We start from the raw sequence: 12,576 nt of genomic DNA on the forward strand, positions 1-12,576 counted from the left end.
GCTCCATAGACCTGCCAAAGACCATGTCAAACTTGGCCACTAGAGGGCCGTTTTTAAAAATCACAATGAATCTGTGGGCCAGCTGTTTGTATTTTATTTTATTTGAATCATTTATATTATGCCAAAACTAGAACGACAAAAACTAGGCACTAAATACTTTTTAAACTAAAATTTAAAATAAGAACATATTGTTTATGTAAAACAATAGGCTTGACCTCTTTAAACCTCTTTAAATGTCCCCAGTCTACAGAAGGTTTTTAAAACTGCCCATTTGCTTGAACTGGACACCTGGCACTTTTTTAAAATGTATTTTTTTATTTTTATGTGGCGCTTTCTCACAGATTGTTTTTGGGGAAGGGGTGGGAGCAGCATGCTGGGAACTGTAGTGCAGCTCATGGTAAATTGGACTAATATTAATAGAAAATTCAAATAATTTTGGCCAAGCAGAATTGTGCCACAGGTCTGACTTGGCCCATGGGCCTTGTGTGTGACACATGGGCCACAGACAAACACTGACAGTGTAATTGGTCATACTGAATAGCTGTAGTTAGCTAGCTGATCAGGCTGGGTGTAGTTTAGAAAATAAGTTGTTGGCTCCTCAGTTTAAACACTGGGCTGGATTCTTCCTTTATCAGTAAACTAGCCGGTCCCTGCGAACAATTATTCCATTTACAGTGTAAAGGATTTAAGTGTTGAATGCACTATTCAGTTGTAGTGATTCAGTTGTTGTGAGGTGTTTTAGGTATATTGAGTGTTCTACAGCGCCACTCAGCCAAATCAGATTTTAGGATGGGGCCTATAACAAAGCTTTTCTGTTAGTATTCTGTATTGCGTTGGTTTTAAATCTTGTCTCCTGCACAAACAGAATCAGTCCTTCTTCTTGCTGTGCTTTTCTCAGTTCTGTCTCCCTTTCTTTCTCCCTGCAGTGCACGTGTCGTAAGGACATGGTGAAGATTTCTATGGATGTTTTCGTTCGCTGCCTGCAGCCTGACCGCTACGAGCTGTGGAAGCAGGGAAAGGACACGACTGTGCTGGACCACCAGAAGCCCACCAATCTCACCAGCCCTGAGCTGGAGCACTGGAGGAAGAACCGGGTCACCTTCAGGGAGAAAATGTTCCGCAGGTGAGAAACGTCTTCTCGTTCACAAGTGCCCTTGTGAGGGGGGGTGTAGGGTTGAAGGGATTATTCCCCTGGTGGAATCTGTCTTAGTCGATCACCAAAGACTTTAGACACCATATTCTGGGAAACTGAATTTTCCTCACATTTTGAAATCAAACTGATGGTAGCATGTAAGTTGGTAAAATTTTTGATATTGTTCACTTCATGTGATGCTGGTGAAGATGAAACTGAACCATCTGGGAGTGACAGGCGTTCATTGGCAGTCGTTATTGTTTACCTCTGCTCTGTGAGGGTCCATGGGGTCCTGACCACTGAAGAACAGGGTAAAAGGGGCTAACAAACTATCAGAGAAACAGATGGACTACAGTCTGTAACTGTAGAACTACAAAGTGCAGCTATACAGTAAGTGGAGCTGATAAGATGGACAATGAGTGTAGAAACAAGGAGGTGGTCGTGATGTTCTGCCTGATCGGTGTACGTGCCTTGTAAATAACCTACTACAAAACTTGAAACACTTCCCACGGTACTGAACTCTCAAACAGGAACCATTTTAAACTGTATTGCTTGTTATATGTGAGTTAATATGTGGTTTATCCAATGTCTACGTTTCTCAGAATTATTGGTAGGATTTCCACTTGTGCTATTACACCTAGTATCTGAGTTCTTCAGCCAAACTGTGTCAGTCGATTCAGAATGTCTGTATTCAGTGGATAGTTATAATAATAATAGTTATATTTTTTTGCTATGTGAAGCGACCTTGGGTTTGTGAAAGGTGCTATATAAATGTAATTTATTATTATTATTATTAATAGATGTTTTCTATTTTATTAATTATTATTTTTTATGTGTTCCCTCAGAGCTCAGCAGAAAGTAAAGCAGCTGCGCAGGCTGAAACTGGAGGAGCTGAAGGTGCTGGCCGAGGAGGGCATCGAGCTGGACGTGGCTGACTATCAGCGGCGTGTGGAGGAGAAGGAGGCAGAGAGGAGGAAGCTGAAGGAGGAGAAGATGGCCAGGGAGGCGATGAAGACCCTGGAGGCTCTGGAAAGAGAGGAGCAGGAGGCAGCGTTGCGAGGAGAGGGTGAGACATCAGGACGCTGATGATGAATCGCCGTGTAGGCCTGCAGTGCTCCCGGGAGATCTGCTGAAGCTAAATTAAACAGCATTTCAACAAAAAGTTAAATTTCAATCAGCCAAAGCGTTCGCTGTGTGTTTCCTTCTCGTGATGTTCACTGGAGCTGTGTTGCCAGCATAATGGAAGCTTGTGCCCCACCAATTAGCAGGCTGTATGCCTAAATCATCTTAAAAGAACTTCTTAACAAAAGCTTTTAAAATGAGTTTGATGAGTATGTCAACAGTGCGTGTGTTTACATGCTCAATAATCCGATCATAATTGGATTTCTGCAGTTATCTGATTATTCAAATGGTTATGGAAACAGCAGACTCTGTTTTCTTATCTCACAGTAAGGTCTAGAAAGTAGATTCAGAAATCTGGTAAAGAGGCTGGATTTTAGCTGAGTAATCAAGATTGTTCAGTGCGTCTGAACTCTTACTCTGATTTCAGAAATAATTTAAATAAATCTTCGTTTAAATTAATTTTAAATAATCTTCATTTTCTAGATGATGTGCGGAGGTTGACTTTCACGTCATGTTTACATCACGTCTTTTTCTGTGTGGTTATTAGCTGGTTGCGCAGCAGAAATCTGATTACTGTCTGACTCATGGAGTTTCCCATTACCTGATTATCCACTGCCTGTAAACACATTGATCTGATTACTGACAATCTGATTTTCTGCAGTTATCGGATTATGAAGTGCATGTAAACGTATTCAGTGTTTTAAACCCCCCAGTCCATACAGTCCTTATATGGAAACTAAGCCAAAAAAAAAAAAAAAAAAAACAGCCCAGTTGGAATGGAACATTTTTGTGATGTCATGAAAACCAAGACGTTTATATATGATCCTATTCAGCCAACTTCGGTTTAGTTGTCTAGTCACGTTGAGTGTTTCAGCCTGGAACACTTTTTTTGAACAAGGTACAATATAGGGTGCCCAATCAGAGTAGAACTCATTTACATATTTGAAAGAAACAGTATAAAAACAGCCTGTTTAATTCTAGGTTGGAAAATGTTGTACATTAACCTACACAAACACTAAGTAGACCTGGGTGGAAACATTAAATTCAAGAAAAGTTATATAGGATATGGATCCTTTCAAGTAATCTCTAGTAGACTAGTATCACACTGTTATCTGTTAACATGGAAGCAAAATTTAGTCATAAATTTGATCCATGAATGTGGAAAATGATGAATTTATGTTGAACATAATGCTTTGTTTTGTGTTATTGTTGACACTTTTGTTCTCATGTTGTTTCCAGCTGATGCCCAGCAGCTTACGCAGGCGGATGTAAAGAAGGAAGAAGAAAAGGAAGGAGAGAAGGAAGAAAAGAAGAAGAAAAAGAAGAAGAAGCCGCTGCCACCCGAGCAGGTGACTTTCCAGCAAGCCTTCGAGCAGTTTGCTGCGTCCAGGGCGGTCGAGGGACAGAATAACGGAAACGCGGTCTCGGATCCAGGCCTACAGGTGAGCTCACTTTGGGCCTCGTTCACCAATATCTTCCAAAGTTTCTTCTAAAATGTGTTGTTGAGAAAAGTCCAGAGGAAAGCACACAATGTTCTCAGCTTTGTCCTCTTCAGTGTGTGTAGATTCTGTTCTACCCTAAGAACAGACCCCAAATAAGAAAACTTTAGTGAATGTCAGGATCTTTGTGAGAACTGCGTAAGTGGGTTTTAGAAGAAATATCTTCGTAACGGTTGTTGAACGAGACGCTTTGTTTTTTTTGTTTTTTTTGTCCTTCAATATTTAAGGCACCAGCCTGTAGCTGAAAAGTGCTGTTTCTTTTGATTTCAGCAGCTTTGTAACACTTTATATGCATTAAAATCCGTTTCATAGCAATATCTGAAGTTTAGATTTCAAATTGTATACATGATCCCTCCTGTGAGGGAAAATAAACACGTTATGTAATGGTTAAAGATTGATTCATGATGTAATTGATTTATGTGTATATCTCAGCCTTTCTGATAAATCTTGGTGTAAGTCTTTGTCCTTGTGGACTGTTTGGGTTGCAGCGGGTCTGACTGTGTCCTTCTTGATCTCCCACCTGCAGACTAACTCATTCCCGAAGATGAAGATGAAGGTGGAGGTGAAAAAGAGTCGCAGGCATCCGTTCAGCAAACCGCCCACGCGCACCCCGCTCTTCATTGTCAAACAGGAGGCATCCAGCGATGAGGGTGAGTCCAGCTTTCATTATATCGTCACAAGATGCCTTTAAAGGGGAATTCTACCAGATTTCTGCGTAATTCCATCGTTGGGGATATAAGCACTCGTTGAGAGTGATGTGATGTGATATGATGAGAACTTTACAAACTCAGATTTCTGTACAGTGGTGGTGAAAGGAACTCAGAGTCATGATTTCTTAAAGTGCAGAGAATTGATTTATTGTGCAGAACTATCAGGGAGCCTCCGCAATGTTGCAATGTTGATAATGATGGTGAGAAATCTGGAAAAAATATTTCCCTGTTTCGTCTTACAGTGCCCTGCATGGGCCCCTCTGCCATGAATGGATTAAAAAAAGTTTATTTTAGGCCAAAACCTTCTCAAAACTAATAAAACAACTTGTTTTAGATATTAAGGTATTTGTAAGCTTCATATCTAATAACCCTCTCTAAGGGAGCTTTTAGAGGTATGGGAATAAACCTGTGTGTGATGTATTCAACTGTCAGTAGTTAAAACTAGACATCTGGATGAAGCCAAAGTAATATAGGTGGGAAAGGGCGGGGCTTATTCTGTAGACAGATGCACTTTCATATGACTGGGCACTTTTTCTGAAATTGCTTATAAATTCTGGAGCTTGTAATTTGTGGTTACTTTGTTAGAAGGTGACATGACGGGTGCTGGAAAAAGCTCTTTTTTTAACAATAAAGCCTGTACAGCGGGTATAATTAGAGCTCAGTATAATAAAGACATTTTAGTACATGAAATATCAAAAACTGAATCGCATTTGAACTCAGAACTGAAAAACCAACCTAAAAATGTCTGTAGCTACACTTCTAGAAAGAAGAGTATGTGGATGGTTTTCATGCTCTGAATGCCCCCCCCCAAGCCCCCCCCCCCCCGCCGCCTCTGTCTCTCTTACTTACTCTGTCTCTTCTCACCCTTCTGTCTTTCTGTTTTTTTTTTCCCTCTCTGCTGCGACACATATTGATCTGGGGATCATGACTCCCAATTACCTGCATTCAAAGTCACTTTGAGCCTTCAGCAGGGGGACATCTGCAGCTGCTCTGTGAGAGAAAGAGAGAGAGACAGAAATGAAGAGGGGATAGTGAGGATTATGATAAGAGAAGAAAGAGAAGGTGTTTCAAGTGTGCTTGGTTCAGCAGTAACCTTCCACAGCCCGAATACAGGAATCTTAAAGGAGTATTCCACATTTTTCACACCTGATATCTGTCATACCTTTTACCTGGGATAATCATTTCAGTGCATTTCTGTGTAAAATAACTGGAAACACTTTCAGCCATTGGGCAGTTGCTGAAGTCTGTGAATGATCATGTCTGTAAAAAAAGTCTATATAAAGGTACAGGTGTCAGGAGCTGCTAGATCGGATATAAACCTGCTTTTGTTCTTTTATTTTTATTTATTTTAAAAACCTCTGACTGAATCTGCTGATCAAGACTTTGTTCTGAGTTTAAAGTGGTATTTTAACAAAAACAATCAAATGCATATAAATTGATGTTTGAAGCTTTTTTCTTTAATCTTACATTGGAGCTGCGAGGCTGATGTTGCTAGCAAGTAATACAAGGTTAAGGTTAGTTTGCTCCACCAATCAATCGAAAAGATGTGGAAGATAAAGTTTTGTAAAACACAACTATTTTTTTAATCCTCTAACAAAAAAAACAACAGATACCGCTGTACAGTCACGTTCGTGCTGAACAACATTGCATTTCTCAGTTTTTTTAACTTTTTTTTTTTTTTATGTGGACAAAAAAAGCAAAACTCAAGTTTTGGGCAAAGTTCGATTTGGGCCAAGTTTGCATGTGAGAGGCAGTGAATGAGCGAAGGTAGAGTGAGTGAAGTGGCACCAATGTAATTTTGTTGCCTAAATATGACCTGAGATTTGGCCAATCTTATTAGCTATGTCATTCATCTTCTTTTGGGGTCAGCCAGAGGAGGATGGGTTCTGTCCCTGAGCCTGGCTTCCTCTGGAGGTTTCTTCCTCTTACTCAAAGGGAGTTTTTCCTTGCCACTGTCACCTCTGGCTTGCTCACTGGGGGGCTTAAATCCCGATTCAGTTCAGCTTTGAGACAACACTAGTTGCTGTAGTGGTTGGATAGTGTGGTGGTTAACACCTCTGCTGTCTATGGTGTAGACGGGGGTTCAATCCCTGGCTTGGACAAGCACCCTACACCATACCAATAAGAGTCCTTGGGCAAGACTCCTAACACCACCTTCGCCTACCTGTGTAAAATGATCAGATTGTAAGTCGCTCTGGATAAGAGCGTCAGCCAAATGCCATTAATGTGATACAAGATAACACAAATAAATGTTATCTTTTCAAATCAGGTTCAAGAGACATTCATATAAGCCTCTAGACTGGATTTGTGTCTGTGTGGTCATGTGATGGTAATGACAGCAGGCAGATCTGGATTCAGCATGCACATTCACTGCGGTCATCAGTGTCAGTAGCAAGTCAGGTTTAGCTTCGACTTGCTAGTAAAATGTGCTCATGTTTGTCCTTTCAGGGCGTTGATGTTTTCAACCTAGTGACGGATACGAGTCTGATACTCATGTGAAATGTGAAGATCGAGGCAGAAAGATCAGCAAAATGTCCAAGTGGAGATGTAAAGCTTGTAATATGAGCAAAGGATGCAGTGAAAACTCCTGATTGTGCTTGTTTCCTTGTAGAGCTGTACTCAGGGCTGCCAGTCGGGGACGGTGTGGAGCAGGAAGCAAAGAAGCCGGAGGAGGGACTTCTGTGGCAGAATCGCTCGCCCAACTTCTTGGCAGAGAAGCAGTTCAATGCTGCCATGGCGACCATCGAGCCTCACTGCGCCGTCTGCATGCTGTTCTGTCCGTACTCGCAGGTATTGACCCGAGAGGCTCGTGTGGAGCTGGTCTCATTTTTATGCCGTTTGATCAGATATTAACCTCTCCATTAGACACACTTCTTCCTTTTCATCACAGTCTCAACTTTCCCCACTACCCCAAAAATAGAGAACAGCCAAGAAATGTTTGGTGTTTGAAGTGTCGTACTTAAGTTTTAACACTGGAGCTACAAGGTTAATGTAGAAAAGTAAGGAAAGCTTATAACCCACCAGCTCTAGTACTGGGCAAACTGCATGCCTGAATCATCACACATAAATGGTAACGTAAGTAAAAAGTATTTAATTAAACAAAATAGAAGTACAATGCATGGCTAAAAGTACTAGTAGCTTTAGTCACCTTCAAGCTGAGCTTCCAAATTGTATACATTTCCTGATACCCCAAAAGTGCATTTTAACCCATCCATGCAGTGAAACACCACACTAGCGAAAACAAGCACTCGAGGGCAGTAACCAGCCTTATCCATGGTGCCCGGGGAGCAGTTGGGGATTAGGTGCCTTGCTCAAGGGCACTTTAGTCAATTTCTGTCAGCTCTGGGGGTTGAATCGGTGACCTTCCCATCACAAGTCTGGTTCCCTAACCTCCGGCCCTCGACTATAAATCTGAACCTGTGAAGTGTGCAGAATGTATGGACAAAACTATATTAGACTCTGCTTCCTGTATCCCAGCCGCCTATGTAACTAGTTCTTTTTTTTTTTTAATAAATTGCTATACTTTGCCCCTCAAAAATGACTAATTGGGTCAAAAATCTGGAACAGGGTGCAAGTTTATCTCTGTGTTTATGTAATTGTGTGAATGTGTCCAGCCTCATAAGGAGCCCCCAACTGGTACCGTGTCTCTTTGTGGAACTCGGACCCGGCCGTTGGTTCCTGAGATGTGCTTTAGCGCCGGAGCGGAGAACACAGAGCCACTGCCCTCCAGCGCCCGCATCGGAGAGGACGGCACCAGCATCCTGCTGGCCTGCACCAGCTGCAACCTGCAGGTCCATGCCAGTAAGTATGCCATCTACCCAGCAATGCTGGAATTGCATCATACAGTTACTGCAGTGTACTTTAGGATATTTAGGTGGTGGTCCATTCTGAGTTGAGCGCTGACCCTGACTTGGAAGTGGCATGATGGTGTACTGTGCCGACACAAGTTTGTCAGGTGCAGCGGTGTTGCTGAAGTTTGTCACTTTATCAGAAACTTCTCTCCTGTAGCTCCACATTTCTGTTGTAAAGTTAGCGACTGTAGCTCATCTGTTGTCCATCCTCTGGCTTTTCATCAGTGGTCTTTTTCTGACCACAGAGCTGGTAGTGGGCCACTCTCAGCCTAGTAGCCTGTAATTGTAAGTGCATAGAGTGCACCTACACTCTCAAAATATAAGGTTCTTTACTCGGCTATACTGTTGCAGAAGAAAAGCTTGGTGTAGAACCATTCAATTATATGGAGGTTATATTGAACTTTGAAATATTCTTCACACGCAAAACGGTTCTTTAAAGAACTGTGTAGTGAGGGTAGCGGCAGCCCCTGAGGTCTGGATTGAAAGCCACCGTTCTGTAGTATCACACTGGTGACGTCTGTTTTGGAATACATTTCTATAGATATAAAGATACATTGGTAACACTTTATTTGGAGTGGTGCTTTGTAGATTAATAAACTCTTAACAGATTCTCAGTAACACATCAACAAATCAGTAATAGCAGTTGGGAAGCATCTTAATATACTGAAGTGTAAATATCTTGTAGATGTTCTGTTGATACATTATTTACATTTAGTAGATGTGTTGTTAATATTCTATATCCTTAACCTCAACCCAATACCTAGTCCTAACTCTCACCATGGACCTAATCCTAACCTAGTCCTCAACCCAAAACCCAATCCTAACGCTCACCACGGACCCTAGTCCTAACCTTAACCTAAACCCAAACCTAACCCTCACCCCGGACCCTAATCGTAATCTCAACCCAAAACCTAGTCCTAACCCTCACCACGGACCTAGTCCTAACCTTAACCTCAACCCAAAACCTAGTCCTAACCCTCACCACGGACCTAGTCCTAACCTTAACCTCAACCCAAAACTTAGTCCTAACCCTCACCACGGACCCTAATCCTAACTTTAATCTCAACCCAAACCTAACCCTCACCCCGGACCCTAATTGTAATCTCAACCCAAAACCTAGTCCTAACCCTCAGCACGGACCCTAATTCTAACCTCAACCCAAAACCTAGTCTTAACCCTCACCACGGACCTAGTCCTAACCTTAACCTCAACCCAAAACCTAGTCCTAACCCTCACCACGGACCTAGTCCTAACCTTAACCTCAACCCAAAACTTAGTCCTAACCCTCACCACGGACCCTAATCCTAACCTTAATCTCAACCCAAAACCCAAACCTAACCCTCACCCCGGACCCTAATTGTAATCTCAACCCAAAACCTAGTCCTAACCCTCAGCACGGACCCTAATTCTAACCTCAACCCAAAACCTAGTCTTAACCCTCACCACGGACCTAGTCCTAACCTTAACCTCAACCCAAAACTCAATCCTAACCCTCACCCCAGACCCTAATCCTAACTTCAACCCAAATCCTAATCCTAACCCTCACCCTGGCCCTAATTCTAACCTTAACCTCAATCCCAAACCTAATCCTTTACTACAGCTTTTTATTTTAGTTAAAAGGTGTAGTTTATACATGACAAATAATAATAATAATAACAATAATAATAACTAAATTTAAAAGTTAAAAATAATTGGTTGAAATAAAATAACTGAGAAGTTCCAAACAGTAGGAGGGAGAAAAGGTGAGTGTATGTCTGTGTACCTGATAAACTGGCCAGTGAATGTTGGTACAACGCTGGTGCTCAGGAATCCAATTCGGTTCCTCGCTCTACGCTGTCATGTTCTCTGAACGTTTCTCCGCCCGAGCCTGCTCCTCTTCCCACGCTTTGTATTAATCATCGTTTCCCGCTCGTCTTTCCTGGCTGGCCAGACAGCAGTCCTTTTCCTGGCACCGCAGTGTCAATCAAACGATTCCAGCCAATTTACTGCCACTCGGGCTGAACCTGAAAGTCTGTATTTACTTTGAAAAACATTCTGGTTCTGCACAGATTTGAGGGAGGGGGCAGTGGGGGGAAAACAGGAAGAAAAATAGTTTGTTTAGTTTGTGCTTCTCCGGCGGCCGAGAGTAAGCCGCGTAGCCAATTAGTGTGTGTGTGTGTGTGTGCGTGCGTGCGTGTGTGTGTGTGTGTGTGTGTGTGTGTGTGTGCGTGTGTGCGTGTGTGTGTGGGGACTGCTCAGTGAGGTGGTGATGCAGTATGATTGCTCTCTGCAGCTCCAAACTTGGAGAAATACAAACTTGTAGAGCTGTGCGACTTCCTGCTGGAGCGGTAATTGATGTGAATGTTTATATGTGAATACTGAGGAGTTTGTACAAAACAGTGAGACCCAGTCAAACTACAGACGTGTTTTATTTTTCTACTGAAGGACAATTTCCCGTTTCATCAGACGCATCTTCCTGCAGTCGCCGCTCACCACTGCAGATGCATTAGCATCTCTACAGGCTTAGTGAACTACAGAGCTGCACTCTCTCTCTCTCTCTCTCTCTGTGTCTCTCTCTCTCTCTCTCTCTCTCTCTCTCTCTCTCTGTGTCTCTCTCTCTCTCTCTTTGTCTCTGTCTTTGTCTCTCTCTCTTTGTCTCTCTCTCTGTCTCGTGTTCTCTCTCTCGCACGCTTTCTCCTGCTCTGTCTCGTTCTGTCTCTCCCACTTTCTTTCTCATCTCTCTCACTTTCTTTCTTTCTTTCTCGCTCTTCTTTCTCTGTCTGTCTTACTGTTTCTCTCATGCATTTTCTTTTTCCTTCTTCTGTTCATTTTCTTTGTTTCTATTTATTTCACTCTCTCATTCACTTTATCTGTCTCTCTTGCATTCTCCTACTCTGCCTCTCTCTCTCTCTCTCTCTCTCTCTCTCTCTCTCTCTCTCTCTCTCTCTCTCTCCTTCTCCTACTTACTTTTTCCCTCGCTCTCCCACTTTCTCTCTCTCTCTCCCTCTCCCACTTTCTCTCTCTCTTGCTCTCCCACTTTCTCTGTCTGTCTGCCCTACTGTTTCTCTCATGCATTTTCTTTTTCCGCATTCTCTCCGCTCTTTTTCTTTGTATGTGTATATATATTTTTCTCTCTCTCTCTCTCTCTCTCTCTCTCTCTCTCTCTCTCTCTCTCTCTCTCTCTCTCTCTCTCTCTCTCTCTCTCGCCCTCTCTCCCTCTCTCTCTCTCTCTCTCTCTCTCTCGCCCTCTCTCTCTCTCTCTCTCTCTCGCCCTCTCTCTCTCTCTCTCGCTCTCTCTCTCTCTCTCTCTCTCGCGCCCTCTCATGCTTTGTTTCTCTCTCTTTTTGTCCCACCCTTTCTAACGTCTGTTCACTCAGCGGCCATATTTGCAAGGCCGCCAGGCAGTTATTTCCAGCCATACATGACCAGCTCCTCTCTCTCTGAGTGCGGACAGACCAAAATACTCGAAACTGAAGCTCAGATTAACGTAAAAAAACCTTTTGAAATCGCTGATAAAGTCTGACCTAAACTTCATAAGCAGTTTGTAGCGTTTGTCTCAGTAATGCTTTGGTAGTGGTTTGGTTTGTCCAGGCCACCATCTGGCGCAGATCTCCGCTACTGAGGGGGAGTTTTCCCAGCTCACGGTGTAACCAGCAATCTGATTGGCTCTTTTTCTTAAAGGGTGGAGCTTTCTCAGTAAAAATACCCCACGTTGGGCGTTACAGGCTTTTCCAGTCATGGTTCAACCACCTCCTCCTTTATGAAGTCTGCTCACTCGCCCGCTCACCCAACTGCTCACCCTTCTGTTTCCTCTTTCTCTATATCTCTTTCATTCACCCTCCCTCCCTTTTCTCTCTCTACCGCACTCTCTTTTTTATGTGTGTGTGTGTGTGTGTGTGTGTGTGTGTGTGTATATATGTTGACTGTTACAGTGCTTTGACAATAGAAATACAAACTTATCATATATCTAAAGCAAAATTGAATGAGCGAGCGCGTGAAAGAGAGCGAGTGAGTGAGCGCGCGAGCGAGAGAGAGAGATGTTGGTAAAGTGAATGGCTTCTGGGCTTGTTCATCCCCGAGGAGATTTAAAGGAATTCTGTTTAAATTCTCCTCCAGTCGTTTCAGTGCGGCCGAGCTGGATTGGGTGTGTGTTGGAGAAGAAAATAAACCAAAAGTTCTCTCTTTCCTGAACTGTTATTCCTCAGTTTGCTCACTTCTGAAGAACTGGTCAAAAACAGAGCACAAGATCAGTTTACAGACAGCTCCTTAAAGTGTGTTTGCAT

At 42.8% G+C, this 12,576-nt stretch overlaps 1 protein-coding gene across 1 annotated transcript in view; it reads left to right on the forward strand.

Annotated features, from left to right (window-relative positions):
- The window catches only part of kdm4b (lysine (K)-specific demethylase 4B), an 84,368-nt gene that overhangs the window by 50,147 nt on the left and 21,645 nt on the right, over positions 1-12,576 (forward strand). Inside the window, exons 9-14 of the mRNA XM_017683964.2 lie at positions 927-1,123; positions 1,978-2,198; positions 3,494-3,696; positions 4,280-4,403; positions 7,075-7,253; positions 8,078-8,264. Coding sequence (XP_017539453.1) covers positions 927-1,123; positions 1,978-2,198; positions 3,494-3,696; positions 4,280-4,403; positions 7,075-7,253; positions 8,078-8,264 — 1,111 coding nt within the window. The remainder of the gene's footprint in view (positions 1-926; positions 1,124-1,977; positions 2,199-3,493; positions 3,697-4,279; positions 4,404-7,074; positions 7,254-8,077; positions 8,265-12,576) is intronic.

The sequence above is a fragment of the Pygocentrus nattereri genome, chromosome 15, assembly GCF_015220715.1.
Source record: "Pygocentrus nattereri isolate fPygNat1 chromosome 15, fPygNat1.pri, whole genome shotgun sequence".
In the NCBI taxonomy this organism is placed as follows: Eukaryota; Metazoa; Chordata; class Actinopteri; order Characiformes; family Serrasalmidae; genus Pygocentrus; species Pygocentrus nattereri.